Source organism: Tympanuchus pallidicinctus, unplaced genomic scaffold (genome assembly GCF_026119805.1).
Source record: "Tympanuchus pallidicinctus isolate F22 unplaced genomic scaffold, pur_lepc_1.0 scaffold4, whole genome shotgun sequence".
Classification (NCBI taxonomy): Eukaryota; Metazoa; Chordata; class Aves; order Galliformes; family Phasianidae; genus Tympanuchus; species Tympanuchus pallidicinctus.
This window is the reverse complement of record NW_026294758.1, coordinates 33,967,603-33,995,527: the sequence shown is the minus strand read 5'-3', so window position 1 is coordinate 33,995,527 and position 27,925 is coordinate 33,967,603. Positions and strand designations below refer to the sequence as shown.

At 40.1% G+C, this 27,925-nt stretch overlaps 1 protein-coding gene across 1 annotated transcript; it reads right to left on the bottom strand.

The window, feature by feature from the left end:
* Positions 1-305: 305 nt before the first annotated feature.
* Positions 306-27,925, bottom strand: GOLM1 (golgi membrane protein 1). Its single transcript, XM_052701600.1, has 10 exons — positions 27,625-27,925; positions 27,390-27,511; positions 26,630-26,809; positions 14,877-14,931; positions 13,666-13,768; positions 11,534-11,672; positions 7,106-7,235; positions 5,570-5,857; positions 3,362-3,475; positions 306-3,053 (listed from the first exon to the last, which is right to left on the bottom strand). Exons 2-10 carry the CDS (start codon positions 27,486-27,488, stop codon positions 3,028-3,030), a joined length of 1,134 nt encoding a protein of 377 aa, XP_052557560.1. The 5' UTR covers positions 27,489-27,511; positions 27,625-27,925; the 3' UTR covers positions 306-3,027.

Sequence of the window (27,925 nt, the reverse complement as noted above, 5' to 3'; positions counted from 1 at the left end):
CGGAAACTCCAGATCATGTAGTTGCAAAGATGTCCCACTGAGGTACTGTAGGCCACTAAAAATTCATCTGCCTTTTGCTGCCTTGTTGTAAGCAATTATAGAAATCCTTCCAGTCTTCACAATGTTTAACTGCATACCAGTGGCTCAGGGAAAGCTTTCTGTATTTCTCCAAAAGATGCAGCAAATAAGAGAGACACCAGGTAACTTCTACAACATTCACAGAACTCAAAAAACCTGAACGATCATCTTTTCCATTTCCATTAACATTACAAGTATATCAACAACACAGAATAAAGTAACAGACATTAGAGAAGACTGTTTTTATTTCAAAATGCGTACTTAAATGGACCAGACTTTGTTTTTAAAAAACAATGGGGACAAGTGTTAATTTAAGCCCAGAAAAATTAGACAAGCAGCTTCCCCACCCTCATGCATGTAAAAAATTTGGTGATAAACATTTTGTTAATCACAGTTCCAAGTGAATCTTGTTTTGTTCAACTACATCAAGTCCTTTAAAGTTCCATATAGTAGACACAACAGTCCCTTGTCTATTAAAAATTTATGATCCCAGGTACATTCTTGTAGCACTTGAAGCCACTGAGAGTAGGGCATTATTCCGCTATGTCTATGAACATTGCTTTTACACAGGTTTTCAGCCTTCCACTGTAAGAGGTACAGCAATTGTGCTTTGTAAAAAGGAGGTCGTGTTTACTGGAAGCCACCTAGCTGGCTACCAAGAAGCCTACTAAGTTTTAGGCACTGTACAGAAATGCTGCCAGCTATTTCCTTACCCTGAGAGTGGTTGGACTCTGCCACAGTGTTCCTAGACAGGTTGATGCCCTGTGTCTGTCAGTGTTCAAGAGACATTTGGGTATGCCCTCATGCTTTAAACTTTTTGTTAGCCCTAAAGTGGTCAGGCAGTTGGACTATTCTAATTCTAAAAGAATTCTCTGGCAATATATTAATTACATTAAAGAACTGTGGGTTTTATTCAGGATTTTAGCAGTTTCAAGTTAAAGTACTTCATTCAACTTGAATACAGCATTTCACTGTACATTTCATAGTGTTAAAATGTACAGTTCTGCAATCAGAAATTCCTGATTAACTTAGTCTCACCTAAACAACAATTTACAGATTAAGTCCTAAGATCATGCTCACTTTACTCTGAATACATGTAAACATTCTGATGCCAAAGCATACCATGTTTTACAAAAGATAAAGAATCAGCAATACAGAAATATCCCCAAGTTTTCCAACATCTGTCATTTAGAAGAAATGCTCATATATCCTCTACTGCTTAAAAATATTTGCTTTCACTGTTATTACTGACTGCAATAGTCAGCACAGTAAAATCTGACTTACATGGTGATAATACGCAGTAACCCATAACTCAGTAACAGAGGGTAGTTCTTCTCTCAATTCATGTCACACTTGGCAAGTCTGTCTGTCAGTGAACCATTTGTGGACTTAGGAGGACCAGGCACCATTTAATGGCTCCTGCTTCTTTTGCTGAATGACAAGCAAACAACAAACAAACAAAGAAAAAAAACAGCCCTCTATTTGCACATTTAGGCATTTTAAGCTACAGAAGTAGTTAACTAACACATTAAAGAATGATAATCTATAACTTATGATATGAAGTACATTAAGAGGAAGCCATGATAAATGTCTGTATTCTTAAATGAAACTGTTGGTTAGGAAGTCATTTGTGTCTGACTTCTCCCATACTATCAATGTGGCTGTTGGTTCACAGTCATGGAGACTGCTCCAAACGTGGGGGCTGGTCTTAAAAGCAGACACAAACGCAATCTTCAAAACAGTTGGTTACAAGCAACAAAGGTGACAGTTGAAGTCAAAAGGTGTGTCAGGGGCAGCCATTCTAGGCTTAACTTACTTTGGCAGTTCAGAGTGAACTAGTTCAACAAGCTGCAGAAAATCCAGAGATTACAGAATACCCACAACACGATAATGGTGTGTGACGCAGCACTTCACATCAACTACTGTTTCAACTGTGGGCGATAAAATGCACAACCTGGTCCGCCTCCTTCAAAAGTCCAGCAGAGAAGACATTTTTTGACAGCTGAATCTGCTGTTCCATAAGGCAGGCATTTCCTTTCTACTCTTCAGTGAAATATACTGCTCCAGCAGAGGGATGGCAGAAGTAGCACACCCCTGCTGAAGGCTCGTCTCATCACAAGTTCAGGAGTCAGTCTGACTGATGTCTGCATAAGCTAGTGGCACTTCTAATCCTGTGAAGAGACGTCCAGTAAGGCTTTCAGGATACACTCCTGCTAAGGAGAATCTCTTAAGAATATTCTATTACTAGAATCTATTTTTAATGCAAAACTTAGGAATAAAACCAAGACAGCTATTCATTCCTGGTACAGATTATGTAAGCTAGAAGTTTCATTTATGAAATAAAGGAAAATATATAATGCCATGTCATATCTGAGAACTACAATCATCCTCTCTAAGGTCCACCCTCACTGCAGTAAAATGGTGTCAGAACTGGCATGAGGGCAGACTGCAGCACAGGACATTTTTCATGCTTCCCATGTTTTGCCAAAGTAAGTTAGCTCCTCACTCTGAAAACTAGGGTGAGGATTTCTCTACTGCACTGGTCAGGAGAAAATTCCATCTTTGCCAGAGGACTCTTTCCAACCTACCACCAATCCATGCATAATGTTATTGTAGCATGACTGCACAAGTCAGCTGACTTCAAAGTTACTACAGTGCTTATTAGCTGGTTTTTACTTTATAATCAGGAGGAAGAAAAGTCTCATTGCAGAGGTCACACTGCCTTAAAACAAGTCTTGAGATATATAATTTTTTCACCCTGAAACAGTACTAAGACTTCACAACAAACTACTTCATTTGAGCCTTTATCAAAGCCTCAAAAAGATAATCAAACATTCTTAAATCACTGCTCTGGTCATTACTGTGTTTATAGGAAGAGTTGATTAAGATGCATCATGAATTTCCCTTGTTCACAGCCTCTGATGTGTTCCAGTTTGGTCAAGTGGTTCTTCATATTTTTTCTTGAGAATTTTGAACTAATAAGGAAGAAACAAAAAGGCACAGAAATCTCTTTAAAATTCAGGAGTGATAGGTCTTCATCCAGAAAATTTTGAAGGGACTGTTAGTGCTGAACAGTAAGGCTGCACACACTCCCCCTCTCCACCATTTACTAAAAAGTAGCTTCAGGAATGCTATGTAACAACACATCATACAAAACAGTAGGAAAACTGGGGAACAAAGAGGAATTACCTATCTGAATCTGCTAAAGTATAAAATTCAAAGTAATCATCACAGTACTTTGCAGCATATAGTGCTTCCAGTAAAATATTCTTTATTTATTTACCAGTTTCAATGCCTGCAAGTGCTGCTTGCTTGTCTGTTTCTGATTCAGCTTCATTCTCATCTAAATTGTAGTCAACATCTTTGTCCTCATTCAATGCTTCACGTGCTTGTTGGTCTGGAAAAACATTACAGTTAATTTGTTTTACACGGCACAAAATAAGTACTGCAAAAAAAATCTACGATATAATTTATTTTGCTAGTGAATGAATTTCTGTTTAGGGAGTGAGTTTTAATGTTTTCCTTTCAGAATAGAAAACCTTTGCTGTCAACATTGTATTAAAAGCTAGATAACAATCTTTGGGAATTGGAAGTGTAACAAAGTCCAGTGGACAAAAAAAAAGCATTAAGAAATTTCAGAATACATTAAGTGACAGTCTTAGAAGAGTAAAACTTGAAGATTACACTGAAAATCTGACTATGGTGTTGCTTTTCAATGCATTAACACTTCCTCTGAAAGGTATCTCAGATAGCCTCTCCTTGTTTTGCCTTGTCCAGCAATGAATAAAGCTCTGAAGATGGCATGAAATGAATATATGAATATACTAACTTGGCCTTAAAAGTGGTTTTCTATAAATGGTTTTCTTCACTCTGACACTGTCCTGCCCCACATGGCTCCATCTTGAGCAAATTTCACTACCTTAAAATTTCTTAGTATAGATTGTTCAGAAGAAAATTACTTCTGACTGCAAGAACCCTACCTTTACTTTTTCAGTTAGTCAGACAGAGAAACCATAATAACCAGTTAAAAGAAGAGTCTCTGGTTCTCAAGAAGAAGAAAACACCAAACTTCAACAGCAACTGATTAGAAGAAGGCTTGAAAAATTTTAGCATTATTTTGTACATGTTTAGAACATCAAAAATACTTTCCAGTAATAGGCCTAACTGTCTCAAGCTTTTAAAAGAAGCTTTGAATGAAAAACAGAGAATGCTCACAGAACGTAGAAGTCCACATCTGCTTCCCTACAACCAAAGGAATCCACATCATAAGGTATATTATTTTTGCTGAACAATCAAGCATAGAGAATATTGTGCTGTTCCTGCATTCAGAGAACACTGACCTTCCACAGGCTGCACTGCAGGGCTTTCTCTTGTACCAGTTGTTGGATGATTTCACTATCTGCTTTTTCTATACCTCAGTTAAAATGAAACATTTGGCTTGTATAGCCACATCTCCTTGGAGAACTGCCTGCTCTGATAAGTATCTCTTTGGTGCAGTTGGAAAAGTATTACTTTGGCAATGCAGATGAGACAGGTTACTTATCCTTGCCAAATTATCTATTCTACTAATATCATATAATAATGCATTATATAAATGCATTCATTGGATTAGAGAACATAAACAGTACTACTTCTTGTTTGCTGTCCATGCTACTGATTCTACTTTGCATTACTACACAAAGAGGGGTGACACATTTCCCCATTCAGAAGAGCTGGTAGTGAGGTAATTGGGATAATCTGGTGGAAGATGGAAGACAAGCTGGAATGAGTATGGGAAAAGCAAGAAACTGATCCTTCATAGTGCTGCAAGCTTCTACTGCATAAGAAAATTCTACTTTGTTCCATGGAAAAGTTGCTAATGACCACAGTTTTAGGAGCACCTAAGATGGAGTTCCTCAAGTTGCTTGGCTCAGACTCTGGTCAGGTTTAGACATCACATCAATACTCAGCATGGTGCAGACAGGGTCACACATGGTAGAACCAAAAAACTGGCACCTTTGCCAATGACTTTCAATTTGCAGTTTTGCTGAGTCACAGTAATGAACTTCAGATATCTGAAGTCTCAAGCAAAGTTTTATTCATGCCAACATAGTTTATAGCTACCCATTTCAAAATGACAATCTACACAATATTCTACCCATCGATGCTTTGTACGCACAGTATGTTGCATCCTTTCCAAACATGTCATATTACTAAGCCCCAGTACTGAAAGGTTTCTGAGAGTGCAGTCCCCAGACACCTTGTGCAGACAATGGAGAGAAGGACAGAACAGCTAGAACAGTGACACACAGGAATCCAAACTGGCAGCTCCTCATTGCACAAATAGAAGCCTCTGTCATTACCCACTGGACTGTGAAAGGGTGCTGAGGATTGATCTTTAGCCTCTCACACCAACACTTACGAAGCCCTGCATTAAGTCTAGCCAACTTCAGAAATTTCAGAAATTCCACATCTTTATTCCCTTTCTTGCAGTCTGCAAGGTGTTACTAACCAGCCTGTCCAGGAGGCGAGTCACCCTGCTTAACATCGTAATTGAGGAGCTGCTCCCTCTCCACCTCCTCCTCAGCAATCTGTTGTGCAGCTAGCTGGGGTGTCTCTTGCTCAGCTATGTTTTTTCCATCTTCAGCTGGATTCAGTTCTTTCTCTGACTCAGGGGACATCTCCTTACGGCCTGTGTCAGCCATATCCAAACCCTGCGGATGTTTCAGTTCAACAGAGAGCTTCTCCTCTTCTGCTTTGGAGTCCTCTTTTCTGATGGCAGCAAGGCCGTTTGCTCTTTCTGTGAATTATATTGATGATTCCAAATTAAAAAAAAAAAAAGAAAAAAGAAAAAATATTTCAGTGGCAGCATAAGTTGAAAACCTTGAATAGACATTGCTTCACTTTTCACATTCCATTCTTATTTTTCTTTTAATCACATCAGATTCAAGGAGAAAGATAGAAGACGGTCCAGTCCATATTTTTTGAGTATGAAAGCTGAAGTATAAAACCTGCCAAGTCCAGCATCCACCATCACCAGATTCACTTTGCTACCTACTTAAATGTTTGCATGTGGAGTTAAAAAATAATAATAATGTTAGGCAGGTGAAACAGAGCAGTGCTCTATTAAAACTTCCAGTGTGCTATGTAAGCATCAGATTTCTGAGCATCATGCTTTGTTGTCTGAGCATCATGCTTTGTTATTAATAATATAACAGATCAGGTGTTCAAAGGTAGCTCAGGACACAGTGGATACAGGGGCAGACTTTCAAGTAAATGAAGCCTGTTCTCACTTTTAGGTGTGGAGAGAATGCAGAGGTGGGCTGCTGCTTTCAGCAGGCATTACCATATCATATATCTGCACTTTCAGCTTAAAAATGCCAGGATAAAACTCACCCAAATAAATATACTAAACAGAGTAGTTGCTTGGAATTGCTAGTTCTCTAAAATTACTCCTAAGCCTGTTATTAAAGATAGAACAAAAGAGTAATGTAATAGAAAGTTGGATTTCTCACATGCACAGTACTTTGTGAGACTAGTACACTGGGACATCCATTCAAGTCAATACTTGTGAGAGTTGAATGCCAAAAACAACCATGGCTTACCTAATCTGATCTCTGATTACCCACTTTGCTCACTGAGACACAGCAAGCGCAGGAACGTGTTTGCCTAATGCTAAACTTTCAGGTATTAGATAGGCAGGGGCAGTGGGCTAGATGTATCAAACTTACTAAACAAGTAAATTCAAAACATACTTAAAAACTTTTGCATGCAAAAGCAAAATATTTTCTCAACAGTAAACAAGTGATTACAAGCATTTTTATTTTGCTTTAGAAGCAACATATCAATTTCAAAATAGCTGAACCAGCAGAAATGGCAGTAATAAAAAAACACTTGGACAAATTACTGCAGCTAAAGGACAGTTTATTACAATTCAGTCCACTGCTGTCATTTTTTTTCCTTCTTGGGTACAAAAATATTTTTAGTGTTCATTTAAGTTGCAAACTTTCTTACTCAAGTTGCTAAGATACCAATGATTTTATCTCACCATTAGGCTGCAGAACATCTGTCCTTTTTACTGTAGGCACTGCTTTTGGCACATCTTTATTGGCTCTCTGCTGTTCCAAATCAGTCTGCTTGAACTCAGGTTGTTTTGGAACTGACAGCTGACCATCAGCCTGTAAAGTGAATGCACACAGACATACATTGCTCTGAACACTCAGTCCTGGATTTGGAAGCTGAAATTTAGTCAGACTTCAGTGGAGGAAAAGAAATCTAAATGACTCAAATAATTGAACTGAAATTTTTAGTGGTGATGGAAGTACCATTAAATCCTGAGACAGCAATGCTTCTACATAACAGCACACAACATTACAAGAATCTAACACCCTTCCTTCTGTCTAATTCCAGCTGAGAATACTGTTCTTGGTTAGTGTTTCCTGTTATTCAGCAAGGGTCACAGAATCATAGCACCACACATTACTGTACCCCTGCTACCACATCAGGGACAGCAGAGCAATAAAAACAGATGGCATTAACTGCTGCTAGTGCAGGAACAGGTAAACTGAGTTTGGGCATAATCAGCCAATCATGGCTGTCCAGAACTGGAATAAATGTTGAATGTAGGTTTTAGAGAAGGAAAAAAAAAACAAAATATCAACAACTAGACAACATTATTAGGAAGACCAAACTTAAGGATGTACTGAATACTGGTACTTGACTGGTCTTGGACTCTGACCTGTCAGATCTGATTAAAGATTAATGGCTAAGATGTCACAGAATCATAGAAACATTATCCACCAACCTGAAGATCTTTCACCTAAACAATTACAATTCTCTATGCGGTCTTTACTCATATTAGCATTCAATAGCTATCTTAATTCAGTTCACATAAAAACTGAACATGAGATGTGCCTGGAGCCCATGTTGCCCTATACCAGCATAAATATTAATTAAAAAAAAAAAAAAAAAAAAAAAAAAACAGAGTACAATGTCTGGTTTTGACAGACAAATGACTACAAAGTGCCCAGCTTGATTAATGCTTAGAGCATGTATCCAGGTTGCAGGAGGACAAGAATCTGGATGTGAGCTGTAGCTGAGCCAGCACTTGCAGCCCAGAAGGCCAACAGTATCCCGGACTGTAACAAAAGAAAAGTGACCAGCAGGGACAGAGAGGGGATTGTCTTCCTCTGCTTCGCCCTTGTGAGGACTCACTTGCACTACTGTGTTCAGGCCTGGGGCTTCCAGCACATGAAATACATGGAGCTGTAGGAAAGGGTCCAGAGGAGGGCCAGTAAGATGATCAGAGGGTTGGAGCACCTTTGTACGAAGAAAGGTTGAGGGAACTGGCCTTGTTTAGCTCAAAGAAGAGAAGGCTCCAAGGAGATTTCTCTACAGCCTTCCAGTACTTGAGGGGAGCTTACAAGCAGGAGGGAGCAGACATTTTAAACAGTCCCATAGTGGGAGGACAAGGGATAATGGCTTTAAACTAAAAGAGGGGAGATTAAGCTGAGATGTTAGACAGAAGCTCCATACTCAGAGAGCAGTGAGGCCCTGGCACAGGTTTCCTAGAGAAGCTGTGAAAGCCCCATCCCTAGAGGCATTCAGGGCCAGTTGGATGGGATCCTGGAAAGCCTGATCTGGTGGGGAGCAGCCCTGATCTGGTGAGTGTTTATGGCACAGGGAATTGGAACTGGGTGATCTTTAAGGCCATTTTGTGATTCTATGATGATTCTTTTCAAAGATGCAGAGAGAAAAGTGTACAGACCTACAGAGAGAGACTTTTTAAATAGCTGGCACTACACAAATCAGTAATTAAAAACTGAAATGAAAAAATGAAAAAAATGTATGGAAAAAAACTTTATGGTGTAGAAAGTCACACCATGCACAAAAATCTTCCTTTTCCAGCTGTTGGTAAACTGTAACTGCTTATTGTCCTAAGCAGGTCAATAAATTACTAGGTTGCCAAATCTTCATGTGATCATTTGGTAAAACGTCTGCAGAAATAAGTGACTGAATAATCAAGAAACTAAACTTGAAAAGGATGTGTTGGTCACTGATTACTTGGCTATTTTGAAATTGCTTAAGCTCAGTTAAAGCCAGGGAGAGCTAAAGACCTTGGGTCAACACCTCTGAGTCTAACATCAACAATAGACAATTTAACACCTCAGATTGAGAAGTAATTACTACCACAGAAAATTTAGTAAAGTTATTGCAATAAGGGTATTCAGAAGAAGTCTGTCTTTCTTCAGTCATTAAAACATAAAGGTACTATATTTAAATATTCCTCTTGGTTTTTTTAGACATAACTGTCTCCGCAGTACAAATCTCTAGAGTCTGAAGATGAGACTACTTTCCAATTTATGCTGGGGCACACATACTTCTGTAAAAATATCAAGCCTGAAATTAATAGCAACAATTCAGCTCTTAATTAGATATGCAATAAGCCTTAAGCTGTATTATCTTACATATTCAACTCAGTAACTTTTAATGATGACATCAAATGAAAGCGTGTGTATGCTACAAGTTGAAGTGGTTGGTCTTCTGTCTGAAAAGATAACTGAAACTTGTTAAAGATAAATTAATAGACACATTTTACATTCCCAACCTAGGAGTATAAGTATACATCAGTACTCAAAAGACAAAACTATAAGCATAGCTGTGTATTTATTAACTAACCAACAACCTACCTCCTTTCTCTGATTTATTTTAATATTGAACTTTCTATTACATAAGTATGTGCATTTCAGAAACTCAGCACAAAAAAAAGAAATCACACTAGCTGAGCCACTGTGATTTGTAAAAATGGGAATCATTCCAGCTAAAAACATACACAGTGACTCAGTAACTCAGCCTTTGCATATGCAAAAGTTGCAATCGTTGGCAAACAAATAACTGAAAAAATTACAACTTGACGTAAGAAATACTGCCATAGACATTAGGTAACACAAGGTAACTATTTTGCCTGAAGCACTATCAGCAGCTCTTGGAGCTGGGGCCAACCCATCTGTAGATAACAAGAATGACATGTAACCTGTAGCCTTTGAGAAAACACTGACTTCAGACATGAGACTTGTTGGAGAAGAATGCAAGACTTCCTAGCTTCTGGAATTGGTAAGTAGACCTCATCTGGTATGAGTAATGTTAATGAGAATCTGATGCAAGACAATATCAGAAATTCACTTGCCCATCTCTTTAGTATGCTCTTCCCCATATGAAGTTTATCAATGGTCTGTATTTTCCATCATTCAATCAAGCAAGACACATCTGCTCTATAAAGTCTTCCCGCCTGTGTCCAAATGATGAGCTTGTTATTTTTTTGTTTATCTGACACTTCACAAAAATTACTCAGACAAACAAGAACTATCCCTGTAGAAGAAAGGGAAAAGAAGAATAGCATTCACTGTTTCTAATGCTTCATTCTTCTAGCAGCACTCATATAACAGAAGGCAGGAACTACCAAAACTGTTTTGCCTTTGCAATGAAAGCTGGCCTTTCAAATAGTCTCTAATGCAATCACATGTTAAAGTTTCTGTCACAAGGCTTGTGGTCTTGAAGAAAGAGGCACCTTAAATTAAATTATTTTAAGTATAATATATTAGTTGCCTCTTTATATGGGGGTTTTGCTGCCTGTTTCCATGGCCATCTATGGCAAGCTTAACTACTCAAGTCCTATCCCAGATCTAATCCTACTTTACTAAAGAAGTATCAATAATTTACATGCCAAGACAAGACAATTGTATGAAATTTATTTTTCTCAGCATTCCTTCCACCCTCCACAGCTCAGGAAGAAAGAGTGGGTGGGCACACAGCCACCGCTGCTGGCACAGGGCCGACCCATGTGGCAAGCCCATGCTATTCCACTAGACTGTTTGTGTTACACACAGCAACACTTCCTGCAGCTCTCTGATCCAGAGAAAAAAAACAAAACTCTCACTCCTGCTGTACAAGACTGAAATCTGTATTCCTCTGGAAACTCACGGTACTGCGATAAACAGCTGAACCCCAAAGTCCCAGGTAAAGAGCTGTGGGCTACAGGACTGTTCTTCAGGCTTTCTGCTATTCTGAAGTGATTGATAGTAAATTTATCCTCATCTTTAAACATACTACTTCAACACACAGAGCGATTAAGTCTTTTAACAAAGTCAAAAGGAGCTGTGGGCCAAAGCTCAGCAGCACAAATATTCTTGAAACGGCTTCTCACCACTTTCACTCTCTCATTATCACCTCTCCAATTCTGCCTGTCTCAGAGGACAGTAATAAGGAGAACAATAAAGACCTCTCCAGGATCTATGCCTTGTTCTCTCCCCAGATTCACTCAATTTCACATAAACAAGAAGCATTCAACCAATGCAAATGAAAGTACTGAAAAGTTTAATGAGACACAATAATGTTAGCTGGAGATAGCAAAAAGGAGGAGGAGAACCTCTTAAGAATCACAGGGAAAAAGACTTACGATAAACTACTCCTATCATACCTGGGTGCTTCTTTTTGAATCTTCTAAGAAGTCCTTATTTTTTTTGATCTGTGGTACATTACGGTCTTTTTTTGATATCTCATTTATCCTTTCTTCACATTGTTCTTTTAATTCCTTCATCTGGTTGATGCACTGTGACCTGGAAAGAACATGAACAAGTGAGAAGTTGCAAACTTCCATCCATGTTCACAACTGTCTCCTAAAATTTCATTTTGTAAAATTATTTTTTTGTTCCTTTGCTCCTCCCTACTTTATTATCTTCTTAGTTTTATTACCTTACACTCCTCTACTCCCTTCTGAGACCTAGTGACTAGCAAATCAGATGAGGCAGCTGTGTGGGACACAGTGTGATGTAGGGAAAGAAAAGCTTACGCAGAGAACAGATGGACCTTGAGTAGTTCTGATACCAGCACGCTCACACAGCTTTCTGCTGCCTGTTGAACTGAAAACGTGAGACTCACTCAAAAAATAATTCTGCTGTGATGAAACCTGAGGAAAACGTATGTTTTCTGTACCTCCTATATTAAATTTTGTTCTTAGGTGTTACGCACGCACAATTTTATCACTGTCTTCTACAGCACAACAGCCAAACTGACTAAAAATGTGCAGTTTGTGTACTTGAAAAAAAGCAAATTTCAATTATACAGTAATTCTTTCTTTGATTTTTTTTGCTAGGCAAAGTGTACTTGATACCACTTGAGTGCCATACTCTCATCCATACAATTCCAAGTCCAAGGAAGTACCACACGTTTAGCATCCCTTTCTACCATAAATGAACTTTTAAGTGCTATAAAGCAAACCTCATGAAGATTGTGTAGCTCCTCAACTGAGAGCTGCTTTTGTGGATTACCAAGGAGAGACAGCAGAATATGGTGCATCTGCTTTAAAGACTAATGGAAGGCAGACGAGTTGACTGCTTAATCCCTGTTCAGTCCTGTTGGCATCCACGCTGACCCTGGCAAACCCATCCAAGGAGTATGATTTCATCACCATAACTTTATCTCTTCACTCTGCTTGCTGTTCCCTCCTGCAGCTGATCCCTCCAGATCTAATCTTCTGCAGATATATGAGATGTACTTGAAAATATTTCATGGACAATAAGCCTGAGTTTTCAGATGTCAGATTTACTACAACAATTTTGTATCACTTTTCTACACACGTTTATCAATCGATAATTCAACGATTACTTCTCATGTGGAGCACAATTGTACAGCACATGCATTCACTTATGAATTCAGTTACTCTTGATGACCTCAGCCATCTAGGAAGATACCTTCTTATCTAGCTAGCAAAGAAGATGAACAAATGTCCAAGAGTCCCAATTATGTTATGACTCATTTGTGTCAAAGATGTAGTGTACTTTGAGGGGTAAAATACTTTGGTTGGCATGTAAGTGTAATTCAGCTTAATAAAAGGTTGGTACAAACTTATATCTTCAAATTCCTTTTATGTTAAAAGTCCTTAATTATTAGAATTCTGATTCATCTCTTTTGAAAGAGTAACAGTTTTCTATACCTAAGCACAAAAGGGGAGAAGCTGAGGGACAAGAACATTACTAAGCAGAAAGAACCTATGAGAAATTGAAATAGCAGAAATATGTTTAGGGTATACATGTAGGGTACATATACTGATAGGTACTTTTGTTCATCAATCTGTGCCTTACAATTCAGTGAAAAATTTCAACCAAAAAAAAAAAAAAAAGGATAAGTATGAAATGCACTGCAGAACCATAACTCTAACAGAAGCTTCCTGTTTGGCCTCCAACAACTCCATGAGGCATAGCCTCTCAAAAGTATTTCTATATCTTAAGTTTTTAAACTTCTTCATTGCTTAGCCTGTTCATGATCCAGTTTCCCCCACTTCTGAAATGAGAATATAGCTACCCTTCTCCTCCTGCACTGGAAGGAAGATCCAGAAGCGTAGAGGAAGTCTATGGATATTGAGATGCTGTTCATTGCAAGGCGTATGCTCTTCTCCAAGATTAACTCTGAGCAATTTTAGACGTATGCGGTGTCACTTCCACCTTAAAATGGTGGAATAATCTATTGATAGTGCTACAGCTGTCACAAGAATTCTTAGGGTTATAACTAAATCACTTACAACTCCGGAAGCACTGTTCAGATAGAACTTACAGGTCATATGAGAATTTTCTCTGAAGGGTAGTCTGGTTTTTCTGAAATCGGTAAACATCCAGCTGCAGCTTTCCATACTCTGTCTGTAACTCTTTCAAGTGTTCTGATCATAATAAAATTAAAATATATATTAAAATGTACACATATATTTAGCTAAATATTACAACACATATATCAGATAGCAAACCTTGCTATAAGCACACTAGCTCTATCCATTTCTCACATTCATTACATTTTGCATGCAGATGCACTGACAATTTCTACATTGACAAATGAAAGATGCACAGGATTCAGTAAGACCAAATATCCTCTCAGCTGAATGGAATAACAGAAGCTGCATAATGTAGATTTTGATCTCCTTTTTTTACAAGGAATATTCTAGCTTGTTTATAAAATCTTTGTCTACTAGGTTTCAGCCCCAGAAGCCATCAGGTATACGAGAGAGAGAGATTTATCAGAACATGGTGTGAAATAGCATTCACATTGATTAGCTACCAGAAGATGTGTTTACAATTCTTTCCTGAGTAACACAGAGTTTACTGTTACATTCTTCAGGAATCTATGATTTGGAATTCTCTGCATTTTTTTAATATCTGAAGCATCATTATCATGCTTCATCATTATAAATGCCTCCTGACAGAAAGCTTTCTATGAAGACATCAGAAGAACTGACAATATATTTGCTTGTTTATAGAACTTAAGATTTCTTCCTCAGAATACTGGGCATACATTGTTAAGAACACTTCTGGAACACCAACATGAATTGAAATGAATTAGACTATGTTTTTTTGTTTAATACAAGCTTGCTAATTATCTTGATGCTAAAATACATGACCAAAACACCTCAGGGAGGAATGCAAGCATATGTGATAAAAAGTGCAATTAAAAGCATTTTAACAATACATTAATAAGCTAGTTTTATTTTGCATTGTTTTTATACCATTAGCAGATAAGAATCAGGAGTCTATAGCAAGAACTATACAGACAAATCCCTCTGGTACTGAGGCATATGCAGACTGACAGTTCACTGAACCAGAACTGTGTAAATGCAGAACTGAAATCACAGCAGCTCCTGCACATTCCCCACAGCTTGGAGAAAGGCAGCATTTTCAGAAGACACTGGAATAGCTCAAGTCTTAAAAACAGCATATTAAAAAAGAAAAATAAGAAAGGAAAAAAAAAGAGCGATTCAGGGAGGTATTATGTTCTACCTTGTAGACTCTGGATCAATCGTTCATTTGTTGTGATGTTATTCATCAGCACTGCCTATAAGGAGCAAAACAGAAAACAATGTTTTAACTGCAAAGGCCCTGGGTTACCATTACTATTATAAATAACACCAATCAAACCACTAGTAATAGGATTTTTAACTTGATAAGCGCTGGGTTACAGATGAAAATAAAAACTTCATTCACTGTTCTAGAGACTTATTATTAAAACCAACGAAGAGTTGTTTTAATTCAGATTTCTGAGTGTACAAAGATATCACTACCTTTAAACAAAAGCAGGAGGAATGTAAAGAGCCCGCTACTAAAATTGCTTGCTGCTTTATCCTGGTTTAATCTCATGGTAATAGTTATGGTCGGATTCATTGTATTTACCCCTTGAAGAAAAACACCTATTTTCTTGGAGACTAACACTAATAAGTACCAGTTGATTAAAAGGGAAGTGTTCAATTAATCCAAGCATACACAGAGCAGAGGGGTAAGTTTGTCTTTTGTCAACCTTTTAAAAAGTTCCAAGAAGTGGTCGTTCATGTCTTAACAAAGAGGCAGTCTTTTTCAACTCAACAAAAGAAATATTCCTACAGCATTCCATACAAGCCATCAGTCCATGAACACTGTTGTGAAATATCAAGAGGAAAGGTCTTGATCCTTCATTGAAAAGAAACAAAGAGAAACAACGTGGAAAGCAACACACTTAGGATCAATCAACTCCTCTCCTTCTCAGTTCTCAAAGGACAAGGTAAAAAAGGTTCTGGATCTGTTTTCACTGCTTAATTGCAGAAAGGAGGTTTATGTTTCAATGGAAATGTAAAGCGCTGCTATTGCCTGCTCAGCCTAATGAGACTGCTCCATGATCATCATGATCAAGATTTCCCTTATTGGGGTTAGTCAACCATGGCTATTACCAGAAACTGTCAACGGAATAGAAGAACAAGTACTGTAGTTTGCTACAGCCATTTTACATTCACACATATTTACGTTTGTTTGTTTACTGTTCTTTAGTGAATGCCCCCATCACTAGAACCATTTATTTCATTTTGACTGTAAAGCACACAAGTGCTGGGTGTTCAGCACCTTAGGCATGGAAAATTCTCCTTAAAATATAAAGCATAAAAAATTATAGATCTTAATCTTTTGGACCACGTAAACAAAATTGAATGAAACTTCCAATTGGCAGTGCCACATCTATCTCTCTGAATTTGAGGGTAAGAATCCAGGAAGGAATCACAAAAAGTCCAGCCACCTGTTTAACGTGAGCAGGATATTGTGCTCAGTAATTTACAGGGCAATGTTCCAAATGCCAGCTCCCTACCTAACTGTATCAATAGCTTCAGGCTTTTAATTCTTCCTCCTGCCAGGCAAACATTAACTAATCTTTGCCTCATATCTGGGAATTAGGCGGGTATTATTTTATCATATTTTTCAAACTGCAAGGAAGCAGTCAGCAAACATACACTGAAATTCAGACCTAAGAGGAAATTTACATTTTAAATCCCATTCAGCAACAACAATACCTATAATCCCTGACAGTGATTATTCAGTTTTGGTGAATTCAGTATCTCACCATATCAAAACAATCTGTGAGAGCACGGGAGTAACTCTGTAAATAGAGCCAGATTGTTGTGCTTGCAATACACCTTGCACAGAAATCCTTGTCACTATGAGGCAGGAACAGTCAGCCTCCCGATTGGGGTCACTGTTACGGACAGCAGATATTCAGAAACCAAACCAAAAGCCACACAGCTACCAGCAGTGATAAAAAAAAGACCTTGCTCCACCTGGACAGAAAATATTTTAATGAAAACTGCCAGAGATACATATCGTATACCAAAGAATATCTACGTAAGTCGTATTCCACTTTAGAAGCACAAACGTTAAAAGCATAGGTTTAAAAAGAACACAAACAGAAATACCTGCATGGTGGCATTGAGATAAATCATCCCAAAGCACACGTATTTTGAACACATATCCTGAGCTACATACGTGCACTAAAACACATACTTAGACCAGTGTCTTAACAGTCTCCTTAATCACTCTCTTGGGGGGGCTACTAGCCCAGCTCCTTCAGCATGGCTGTCTATGGCTTTTGATACCACCATAAAACCAGCCAGACCCAGCACACTGATGTATCTGTTTTCCAACACTAACCAAGAATAGCGTATCTACTTACCAGAGACTGCGACAGAAAAAGAAATAGCACAGCAAAGCAGCTGACATGAATAAACATTTGTTTCAGAGCTAAAAGCAGCGGAAAGGGGTTTGGCACTCATGAGGCACAGCTCTCAAGAGGAGAAAAAAGCAAGCAGCAGTATCACTAATCGAAGCTCTGAGACAGAAGCAGATTTCAGCTGTCCAGCCTCCCAAACAAAGTGCTGGGAACACAGCAAGCTGGAGGGTGAGGCTTGCACATGCAGAAACTCATAAAACCAGTACTTGTAATAAGCAGGGAGAAGATGGGCAGCTATATCACGACCAATGCAAACTGATCTGCGTCCCTATGGCAGACAAAAGGAGCAGTTTATCAAGCACACTTCCAAGCCAGTAGCCCAAATGAGGGCTTGTTCATGTCTTAATGATACATAAAAATGTCTTTCTCTGTTTCTGCAAAGACATTCTCTACCACCACATTCTTGGCACTAAATATCTCCAATTCTCGTGTCTTTCTAGTCTCCTTTTTCATCACTTTGAAATAATTTTTGAAAAAGTGGGAACTATTTTAACTAGCCACAAAGAGCCTTTTTCATTCCAAGGCATCAGATTTGTGGCTAAGCACATATCAGTATGTAAGGAAAAAAAAAAAAGAGATTTCATAAAAATGATTCCTTATGAAAATATTTCTCTTTTAGGCTGGTCCCTGTGCAAAATGCTCATAAATACTTCAGTAGAAGCACCTCAGTTGAAGAAACCTGAAAAAAATCTTGAGCTTGAATGGAGCAGATATTCTTCATTTAAAAAATTCCTACAGAAATTAGTTCCACCAAGAAATCAGATTTTTTCTTCCTTACATTCTCAGCAGGAAAAGCAGCTGAAAATTTGAAGAAGAAATGATGTTTGCAGCTGTGGGGCAGCAGCAGGCAGATTGGAGACAACACTCCTTACACTACAGGACTTCTGTAAACACTGCTATGTTTAATTAGAACCCCAACACCTGGTAGTGTAAAGTAGTATTCAGAGCTGTTGGGTGCAACACTGCTTTAAAACAAGCATACATAAGCAGCTCCTTATTTCCACTGAAGGCTTTTTTCTCTCTCCCTCTGGCCACTGCCACTCCTTCTGAGCAGAGCCTACACTCCGCATGCCAGCAGGTGTTTTGTCTCAGAAGGCTGAGCTGGGAGATGAGATCCTTCTCGGGGGAGCGATGAGAACAGCTGTGAAAAGCGTTAAAGGACATCAAGCAACAGTGCCAGGCACTTCTCTTTCAGCAAACAAAAAAGCAAGATGTGCACTTGGGAAGAATTACAGAAATCCAAACTGCAAAAGCATGTTCTAAGAATTAAACATGAAACAGATTACAAGCATTGTTCTGCTGCTCCACTCTTCAAAAAACTATTGTGGGTGTGCGCAACCCAGAAGCCATGAGTTCTGAATAACAACCATGAAGGATATTGTTCTGATTTGGAAATTGCTTATGGATTAGAAACAGCCCCTCTGCACTCTGACTTTTTGTCTGCTGTTGCTGTGAGTTCTTGTAAGGCCTCTCGATCTTTTCAGTCTACTTCTGTATGGACTTCCAGAAGCCACTGGCTAAATCCTCAATAATTCAAACAGATTTTTTAAAAGAAGCCTGCTGACAGAAGTGTTTTATACATACTCAGACATGAGAGAAACATGATTTCTTCTCCGAAGGAGTAGGGAAGCATTGGAATAGCCTGTCCAGGGAGGTGGTGGAGTCACCATCCCTGAAGCATCCAAGAACCGAGTGGATGTGGCACTGGAGGGCATGGTTAGTGGGCATGGTAGTGATGGGTTGGTGGTTGGACTAGATGGTCTCAAAGGTCTTTTCCAACCTGAATGATTCTACAGTTCTACAATTCTGAGAGCAATTAGCCAGGATTTCATTGCCTCAATGGATGGTGAGACCATGGGATATTTCACACTCCAAGAATCTTCTTCCTTCTGTACCCCTGTTCATAAGGTAGACTGAACTAGAAAAGAAGGCAGATGTAACTAGTGATAGTCACATTGTCTCTGAGAATTACTTTAACCTGGAATGTATATTACTGGTATATTAGTTTAGTACAAAACTAAATTAGTGGCATAATTATCATATGATCAGTATTATGACCATATCCTTATCCATATTATAATCAAAGTAATAAGATGCAGTGATCAGAGATAAAGTAAAATTAAGACAGGTCTCAAATCTAATTTAAGAGTTACTTTTGCTAAGTACTACTCTTCTATATCCAGAGGCTCTGTAACTTTACCCCAGAAAAGAGGAAGCTTTCTGACACAAACCAATCACTTCTACAAATCACCTAACAGCCTTTTCATTTTTCTTATTTAAGGACAACAGTGAAAATTAAGCAAAATCCTGCTTGTCATGTAAAGACCTGTTTAGTTACATTTAGACAGTTGTGTTAACTTGGAAAGAGAGCTGAGACACTCAGGGTTTAGATTTGCATTCATACCTCCTGGACTGGGTAAACATTCCCTGCTAATCTCCAGAAAGGAAAAATATAAAGTTCAGCTAAAGAAATGAATTTTGTATAAGCAGAAACGTTGCATTCACTATCTGCCTCCCAGGTATCCCAGATTCCACTGAAATCCATTGAGCCAAAAACCAAGAATATGTGTTTGTGTATGCATACACATTCATGTACATACATGTGAATTCAGAACACAGACATTAGCACATAGATACTTAAATACAAACACTAAAAAAGCTCAGAAACAGCTTTTTGCTGTATTCACATCCCACTGTCATACAATCTCTGACCCTGGAGAGCATGTTCAGATTAAGGTCCTTAGTGAGGAAAACTACGCTCTCCTCCTCCACCACCACGGCTGTATCAAGAGCACTTGTAATTTAGAGTAAAAGATGCCATGCCAACTTGCTTATGGCATAATTTTTACAAATAGAGTTTTCCAGTAAAACAGCTCTCCCTACTCTTAAATTGCAGATCTGGGCAGCAAACAACTGTGTGGGATGTCTGTTCACATGTCACAACAAGCGCAAGCGCACAGACTCGCATGCTCGTTCCAGCCTTCAGCCTCCCGAGACTTGTTCTTCTCCAGTCACATGGAACAGAAGAGGAAATTAGTCCATTGCACCACTTATACCTATGTTTCCTACAGCATCAGCTCCTGGGTTTCCAACAGCAAACTTCATTGACTATTCCATTACTGATCACCTGCATTTTAGGATGATGGAAGAGAATGCACTTAAGAGGTTAAGATCAGCTATGCTAGTCCCAGCCCCACCTTGTCCAACATCCTGTCTTTCAACAGCAGCTGCCAAAGGAACATAAAGGCACCATAAGGCACAGTGTTTTCCAGCAGCAACTATTTCTGGAACAATTTGGAGCCAGAAAAAAATCTTATGGGGCAGAGGGCAGGTGCTTCTCCAGTCTGCCCTACTGATTGTAACCATCACTGACGCCAAGTAATCAGGTAATGCAGATGTCATATGTTTGCAGCCTGAGGAGCAGCTCCTCCACCCACTGCTGTTTTCTACGCCATTCTGCAACTTTTACCTGACCATTCAGCCCTGCAGTAACAGTATTTGGTTGAAAGGCTGCAGACAGAGGGTGGTGGTCAATGGCTCTATGTCCAGGTGGAGGCCGGTAACAAGTGGTGTCCCCCAAGGGTCTGTCTTGGGACCGGTGCTCTTTAACATCTTTATTAATGACATCAATGAGGGAATTGAGTGCACCCTCAGCAAGTTTGCTGACGACACCAAGCTGAGTGGTGCGGTTGATACGGTGGAAGGAAGGGATGCCATTCAGAGGGACCTCGACAGGCTTGAGGGCTGGGCTCGGGTGAACCTAATGAGGTTCAACACAGCTAAGTGCAAGGTTTTGCATTTGGGCCAGAAGAACCCCAGGCACCCGTACAGGCTGGGTGGAGTGGTCCTTGAGAGCAGCTCAGCAGAGAAGGACCTGGGGGTCCTGATGGACGAGAGACTGAACATGAGCCAGCAGTGCGCTCTGGCAGCTCGAAAGGCAAATGGGATCCTGGGCTCCATCAGGAGAGGGGTGGTCAGCAGGGACAGAGAGGTGATTGTCCCTCTCTACTGGGCTCTTGTGAGGCCCCATCTGGAGAACTGTGTCCAGGTGTGGAGCCCTCAGTACAGAAAGACATTGAGATTTTGGAAAGGGTCCAGAGGAGGGTGACTAAGATGATCAGAGGGCTGGAGCACCTCCCCTATCACAGGCTGAGGGAGTTGGGCTTGTTCAGCCTGGAGAAGAGAAGGCTGTGGGGTGACCTCATTGCAGCCTATCAATACCTGAAGGGAACCTACACGCAGGAGGGGAGTAAACTCTTCAAAAGGGCTGACAACAGCAGGACTAGGGGAAATGGATCCAAGTTGAGGGAGGGAAGATTTAGGTTGGATGTTAGGGGGAAGTTCTTTACAAGGAGAGTGGTTAGGCCCTGGAACGGGCTGCCCAGGGAGGTTGTGGATGCCCCGTCCTTGGACGTGTTCAAGGCCAGGTTGGACGGGGTCCTGGGCAACCTGATCTGAATGTGTATGTTTGGTGGCCCTGCTAGGCAGGGGGGTTGGAACTACATGATCCTTGAGGTCCCTTCCAACCCGGGTGATTCTGTGATTCTGTGAATATTACGTCACATGGCTTCACAATTGCTTTGATAAGTGAGTGTACAGACACTTCCAGTTCTAGGTGTGAATACACTAATTAGTCTTTCTCATCTCTGTAATGACTCTTTCATGCAGAAGTTCTAAGAGACACCAAAGGCAAGATTTTTTCATAAGTTTCTCTAAACCTTCCCCAAAATAACATATTCATCCTATGTCACATAACAAGATTGATTTTTTTTTAATATTTCCTATGACTTTTATAGGAAAAAATGCAAGACTTGATAAACAGTAATTCCTCTAAACTCAAAGGAATAAAAGCAACTCTACCACAAGAAAAAATGATTGTGTGGTGGCAGTTGCAACTGACTAGTACCATGGTAATTCAAAGGAAAAAGTGCACACTGCTCTTGGCAAAAGAAAGCACTTTTCCATCCATGGAGTTTTCTTAGGACTTAGGTTGAGTTCTTCTCACTAGCTCTTGATATTTGCCCATCATGCTATCAATGGAATTTTCAGTATGTTGGTAGACATACAGAAATTCTTTTACCTTGGTAAAGGAAATTCTACTAGTGAAAAAGAAGCAGAAAATGCATTTGCCTTTTGAAATTTTTTTTCCCCCCTCATAAATGTTCTCTGCTAATTGCAGGACGCATGTGGAATGCAAAAACATGATAGAACAGAATGAAGGGTTTTACCAAGCACTCCTGAACCACAAATTAGACTCTGAGATGCAAACAGTGGTAATTGCAAAGAGGACGGTAAAAAAAAACAATACCCAGAACATACAGTAACAATGCCTGCCACTAGAAGGGAGAAGCGACCACAGGTTTGAATATTGAGAAATGATTAAGCAAACAGGGAAATGACGAGACTGAAGTTGTGCTCTGTGTAAAACAAAGGATTGAATGTGTACAACTGTCTTTGAAAAATGATAATAGGCAGGTTGAGAGCTTATGGGTGAGTGTTAGAGGCCAAGACAACAAAGGAAACCTCATGTCAGTGTTAACTACATGCCATCTAATCAGGAGGAGAACATCAACGAATTGCTCTTTCCTCAGCTACAGAAAACACACGATCACAGGCCCTATTCTGATCAGGGATATCAACTACCTTGACATCTGCTGGAGAAGAAGCTCAGCAAGCATCCAGCTGACTTAAAGGACAATTTTCTTAATCCAAGTGGTAGATACTGCAACCAGTGGAGGAGCTTCACTGGGCCTGTTGCTCACCAACACAGATAGTCTCATTATTGGAGGGTCAAGATAAAAATCACAGAATCATAGAATCATCTCATTTGGAAAAGACCTAGTCCTAGTTCAACCATCTACCTACCACCACTATTTCCCGACTAACCCACACCCTTTAGTACAACATCTCAAAGCTTCTTCAACACCTTAAGGGATGGTGTCTCAATCACCTTCCTGAGCAGCTCATTCCAGTGCCCAACCACTCTCTCAGTGAAGAAATGTTTCCTAATATCAAACATGAACCCCTCCTGGCATTCACGATCGCAAAGCAAAGTGAAGACCTTTGGAAAAGCAAACTTTCTCCTGTTTCAGGAACTTGTGAATGCAAACCCTTGGGAAACAGCCTTCTGTGTCACTGGAGCAGGAAAGTGTTGGCAGCTCCTCAAGGATGTTTTTCTTCAAGCACAAGAGCTCTTGATCTCAAGTGTAAGAAATCAGGTACAGAAGACATGAGACCATCTTGACTGTATATTCAGTTATGGCTGAACTGAAGAGAAAGAAGGAAACGCATAAGCAGTGGAAGCAAGGAGTGATTCACATCTTGGGAACAATTGAGGAATGCTGTCTGAGCATGCACAGATGGGATTAGGAACATCAATGCATAGCTGAACTGAATCTGCTGACAAATGGGAATAAAGGAATTATGGTTAGAAAAAAGAAACAAAGAAAACGTATCATCCTTGCTACACAAATCAAGAGATCTAGTGATGTCAGACATGAATAAAGCTGAAACTCAACAATTTTTTTGCATCAGTTTTCACCAGTCATCAGTTCTCTCATATCTCCCACATTTCCAAATCTGAAGACAGAGCCTGGGTGAAAGAAGTCTATTGCATCAAAGGAGAAGACTCTCTTAGAAATCACATGAGGAATCTGAACATCCACAAGTCCATGCACCACTTCTTCCAAGCCCAAGATCAGTGCATCCCTAAGAGTAAGAGATCAGGCAAATGGAGCAGAAGACCTGCATGGATGAGCAAGAAGCTCAAGAAACAAATCAAATGGAAGAGAAAGTCTGCGAGATGTGGAAAAGGGGTCTGCCCATTTGGGAGAAATACAGGAACATTGTCATGGCATGTAGGAAAGCAACGAAAAAAGCTAAGGCCTACTAGGAATTGAATCTGGTGAAGGAGTCCAAGGACAACACTTCTGTATCTCAATAAGAAAATGAAGATGATGGAAAATGTGGGCCCAGTGCTGAATGAGGAAGATGGAGAGTCTGGGAAAAGGAAGACTTCCCTTTGGTTGAGAAGGATCTGGTCAGAGATTGTCTAGACAAACTCAATACGCACAAACCCAAACCCATGGGTCCCCATGGGATACAGCCATGAGTGCTGAATCAGCAGGTAGAAGTAATTGCCAAGCCACTCTCAATCATCTTCAAAAGGATGTGGAAAACAGGAGAGGTGCCTGACTACTGGAGGAAAGCCAATGTCACTCCAATCTTCAAAAAGGGCAAGGAGGAGGAACTGGAAAACTACAGGCCAGTCCACCTCACATCTGTCACTAGGAAAGTGATGGAACAACTTATTCTGGATGTCATCTCCAAGCAATTGGAAGAGAAGGAGGTTTATCAAGAGTAACAGTGTGGATTCTCCACGGTGAAATCACTGGTCTGGTGGCCTTCTATTCACAATCGGCTGGGTAGGTGAGAAGAGAGCAGTGGATGCTGTGTACCTTGAGCAAAAATCAAGGCTTTTGACACTGACTCTCCTAACAGTCTCATAGGTAAGCTCAGGAAGTGTGGGACAGGTGAGTAGACAGTGAGGTAGACTGAGAATTGATCAACTGGCAAAGCTTAGAGGGTTGTGATCAGTGGCACAAAGTCCTGTTGGTGGTCTGAAGCTAGCAGTGTTCTCCAGGGGTCAGTGCTGGGTCCGGTCTTTTTCAAGATCTTCATCAGTGACATGGATGAAGGGAGAGAATGCACCTTAAACAAGTCTGCTGATGATACAAAGTCAGGATAGGTGGTTGACACATCAGATGGCTGTGCTGCCATTCATGAGACCTGGCTGGACAGGCTGGAAAGCTGGGCAGAGAGGAGCCGTGTGAGGTTCAATAGGAGCAAGTACAGTGTCCTACACCTGGGGAGGAACAACTGCACACATCAGTACAGTTTAGGGGATGACCTACTGGAAGAAGCTCTGCAGAGAAGGGCCTGGGTGTCTTGGTAAACAACAGGTTGACTATGAGCCAAGAGTGTGCTCTTGTGACCAAGAAGGCCATGGTATCCTGGGATGCATAAAGAATACTGTAGCCAGCAGGTCGAGGGAGGTGATCCTTTCCCCTTATTCGTCCCTAGTGAGGCCACATCTGGAGTACTAAGTCCAGTTCTAGGCTCCTCAGTTCAAGAAAGACAGGGATCTCCTAGAGTCCAGAGATGGGCCACAAAGATGATGAGGGGCCTGGAGCATCTCCCTTATGAAGAGAGCGTGAGAGACCTCAGGATGTTCAGCCCGGAGAAGACAGAGGGGGGATCCTATATTGGAATCAAGTGGATGGGGCCAGGCTCTTATAAACAGTGCTCAGTGACAGAACAAGTGGCAGTGTGGACAAAGAAGTATATAAGAAATTGCCTACAAACATGATGAAAAACTTCTTTACTAGAAGGGTTACAGCACTGGAATAGGGTGCCCAGAGAAGTTGCAGAGCCTCCTTCTCTAGAGATATTCAAAACTTATCTAGACACTTTCCTGTGTAATGTGCTGTAGGGAGCCTCCTTTAGCATGTTCCAAGGACTTGGTGATCTACAGGGGTCCTTTTCAACCCCTACAATTCTGAGATTCTGTGATGTGATGAGGTACTACCCAAGGCACTGAGGAACTGGCTGACTTAACTGGCAAGTCACTCTCCGTCATACTGGAGAAATCAGGGCAGTCAGGTAAAGTTCCCCGTGACTGGGGACTGCCCAGAGAGGGGGTAGATGTCCCTTCCTTGGAGACATTCAAGGTCAGGCTGCATCAGGCTCTGAGCAACCTGATCTAGCTGTCAATGTCCCTGTTCATTGCAGGAGAGCTGGAACAAATGTTCTTTAAAGGTGCCTTCCAACACAAACAATTCTATGATTCTCTTCACTTGAATGTAATCTGAATATCCCAGAGTATCTTTTTAACACCTATACACATTAAAATATAAGCAACGAAACTATAACTTGTTGTTTTTTTTTTTTTAATCAAACGTCTCTCACTTTACTGAGTTTTGGAGGCAGAAGATTTGGAGGCCACAAAATTTACAATACATTTAGAAATAAACATCAATCATTTATAACTACTTGGGAAAGGAATACAATCATATCTATCAGCGCAGCTTCTTCTCTTCCTGAAGTTTTAAAATGTCAGCGTACAGGAAAGAAAGCCAGAGGTCAAACCAAGGTAGCTCTAACAATAGGAGGCAAAGGTATTCAGAAGTGCTATCACTACTAGCTTCTAATATTTCACAATTAAAACCTCATGCAGTGCAGTAAGAAAAATGCAGGTTTCAGCTTACTTCTGTTTCTTTCTTTCCCTCCCTCTAACACATTTATATTAAAGTTTTTCTCCATTACAAACACCTGAGCAAATCTTTTACCACTTTGAGGGCTATAAGCTGCATTCAGTGATAATTTATACATCAAATATTTTGTCACACAAACACTAACTGTAACCCTCATTAGCTGGAGCAACCTTACTCTACTGCAAAGTATAATGGTTAATCACAATCTCATGGAATAGTGTAGCTATAAGAGTTCCTACCTTCTCTTCCCAATGTGCTCTGTTGGCATTTTCCATCTGGAAGCTATGCAAGGACTGTATTTTATCAATTTGCTCTCGCTGCTTCTGCAGCTCTCCCTGGAATTCATTCTTCTTGAGTTCCACGGCACCTCTCTCTGCTGCTGCCCTGCGGACCTTGCCTTCCAGCTCCATGATCCGACTCTGAGGAAGCAATAGCAAAAGGCAAAGAGAAACAAAATAGTAACAAAACAAAAGAGCTACAAAATAGTAATTATTCCATGGGACTTGAACGCCTTCTAAGGAACAATTTCTAAGAAATACAAATTCAAATTTATAGAAACTGTATCTGAACAAGCTAGCTTTCCTTGCCCACAGTGGGAAAGTGCATGTTACTCATCCAGCATATACTGAAATGGGTCGATCTTTCTTTATACTGAGCAACAGAAGTCACTGAAATGGCAATATAGAAAAATAATTTAGGAAGATGAGCAAATTACAAAGACTCGTTCAGATTTAAAATGGACTTCAAGTTCAACATACTCTGAGAAAAAAACTGAAGTAGGAGAAAGCAGCTGAATGTTTACATACGTTTGAGGTACCATACTCAGGTCTTTGGGCTTTGGGTCCCCTTGAATTCCCTACTTCCCTGTAGTATTTGTGAAAATCCCTAAAGCAAGCCAAAGCAAGCTCATCACATCTAGCACAAGCATCCTATTTACTGTGAATTACCTTTGCCAACTGCAGATGTGCATGACCACATGTAGAGCAATAGTAACGTTACCTGTAGATCCAAACTGCGAGAGCTTGCAATCCAGTAATTGAAACCCAAAACAATGATGCATGCCAGGAGTGAGGCCACGAGAAGAGGTGGAGACTTCATTTCTCAGCAGCTGTTCCCAAGCTCTATCATGTCAAAAACAGCAAAAAAGCAAAACCAAAGGAATGGAAACTGCAAATTACATTATGTGCATTATATTGCATCCCCCACCTAGATTACTGTATGAACACAATCAGACCTTCACTGCAGTAACGCAACAGCTCTCAGTTGGACTCCACTAGGCAAGGAGGGCAGTATTTCCACCTGGAAAAAGAAAAAAGCCATATCATAATGTTAGCTGTTACAGAAAGCCCCACATCAACTTTGCAAGAAAATCTTGAATATTCCTAACAATACAATGAAAACCAAAAACAAATAGAATAGACAGCCATCCTGCTATCATACATTCCATACAGCAAGCTAATTAACGACACTGATCTAGAGGTAAGAGGACAGATTCCTTGTCATACCACTTAGTAATGAACATTAGTAATTTACAC

Bases quoted from the DNA above. Each gene is read 5' to 3' on its own strand.
- GOLM1 (XM_052701600.1), bottom strand. From the start codon at position 27,488: ATGAAGTCTCCACCTCTTCTCGTGGCCTCACTCCTGGCATGCATCATT. The intron at 11,673-13,665 runs GTAAGTTCTATC...TGTTCTTTCCAG, and splicing joins AGAAAATTCTCATATGACCT to GTCACAGTGCATCAACCAGA. The intron at 5,858-7,105 runs GTGAGATAAAAT...TATAATTCACAG, and splicing joins AGATGTTCTGCAGCCTAATG to AAAGAGCAAACGGCCTTGCT.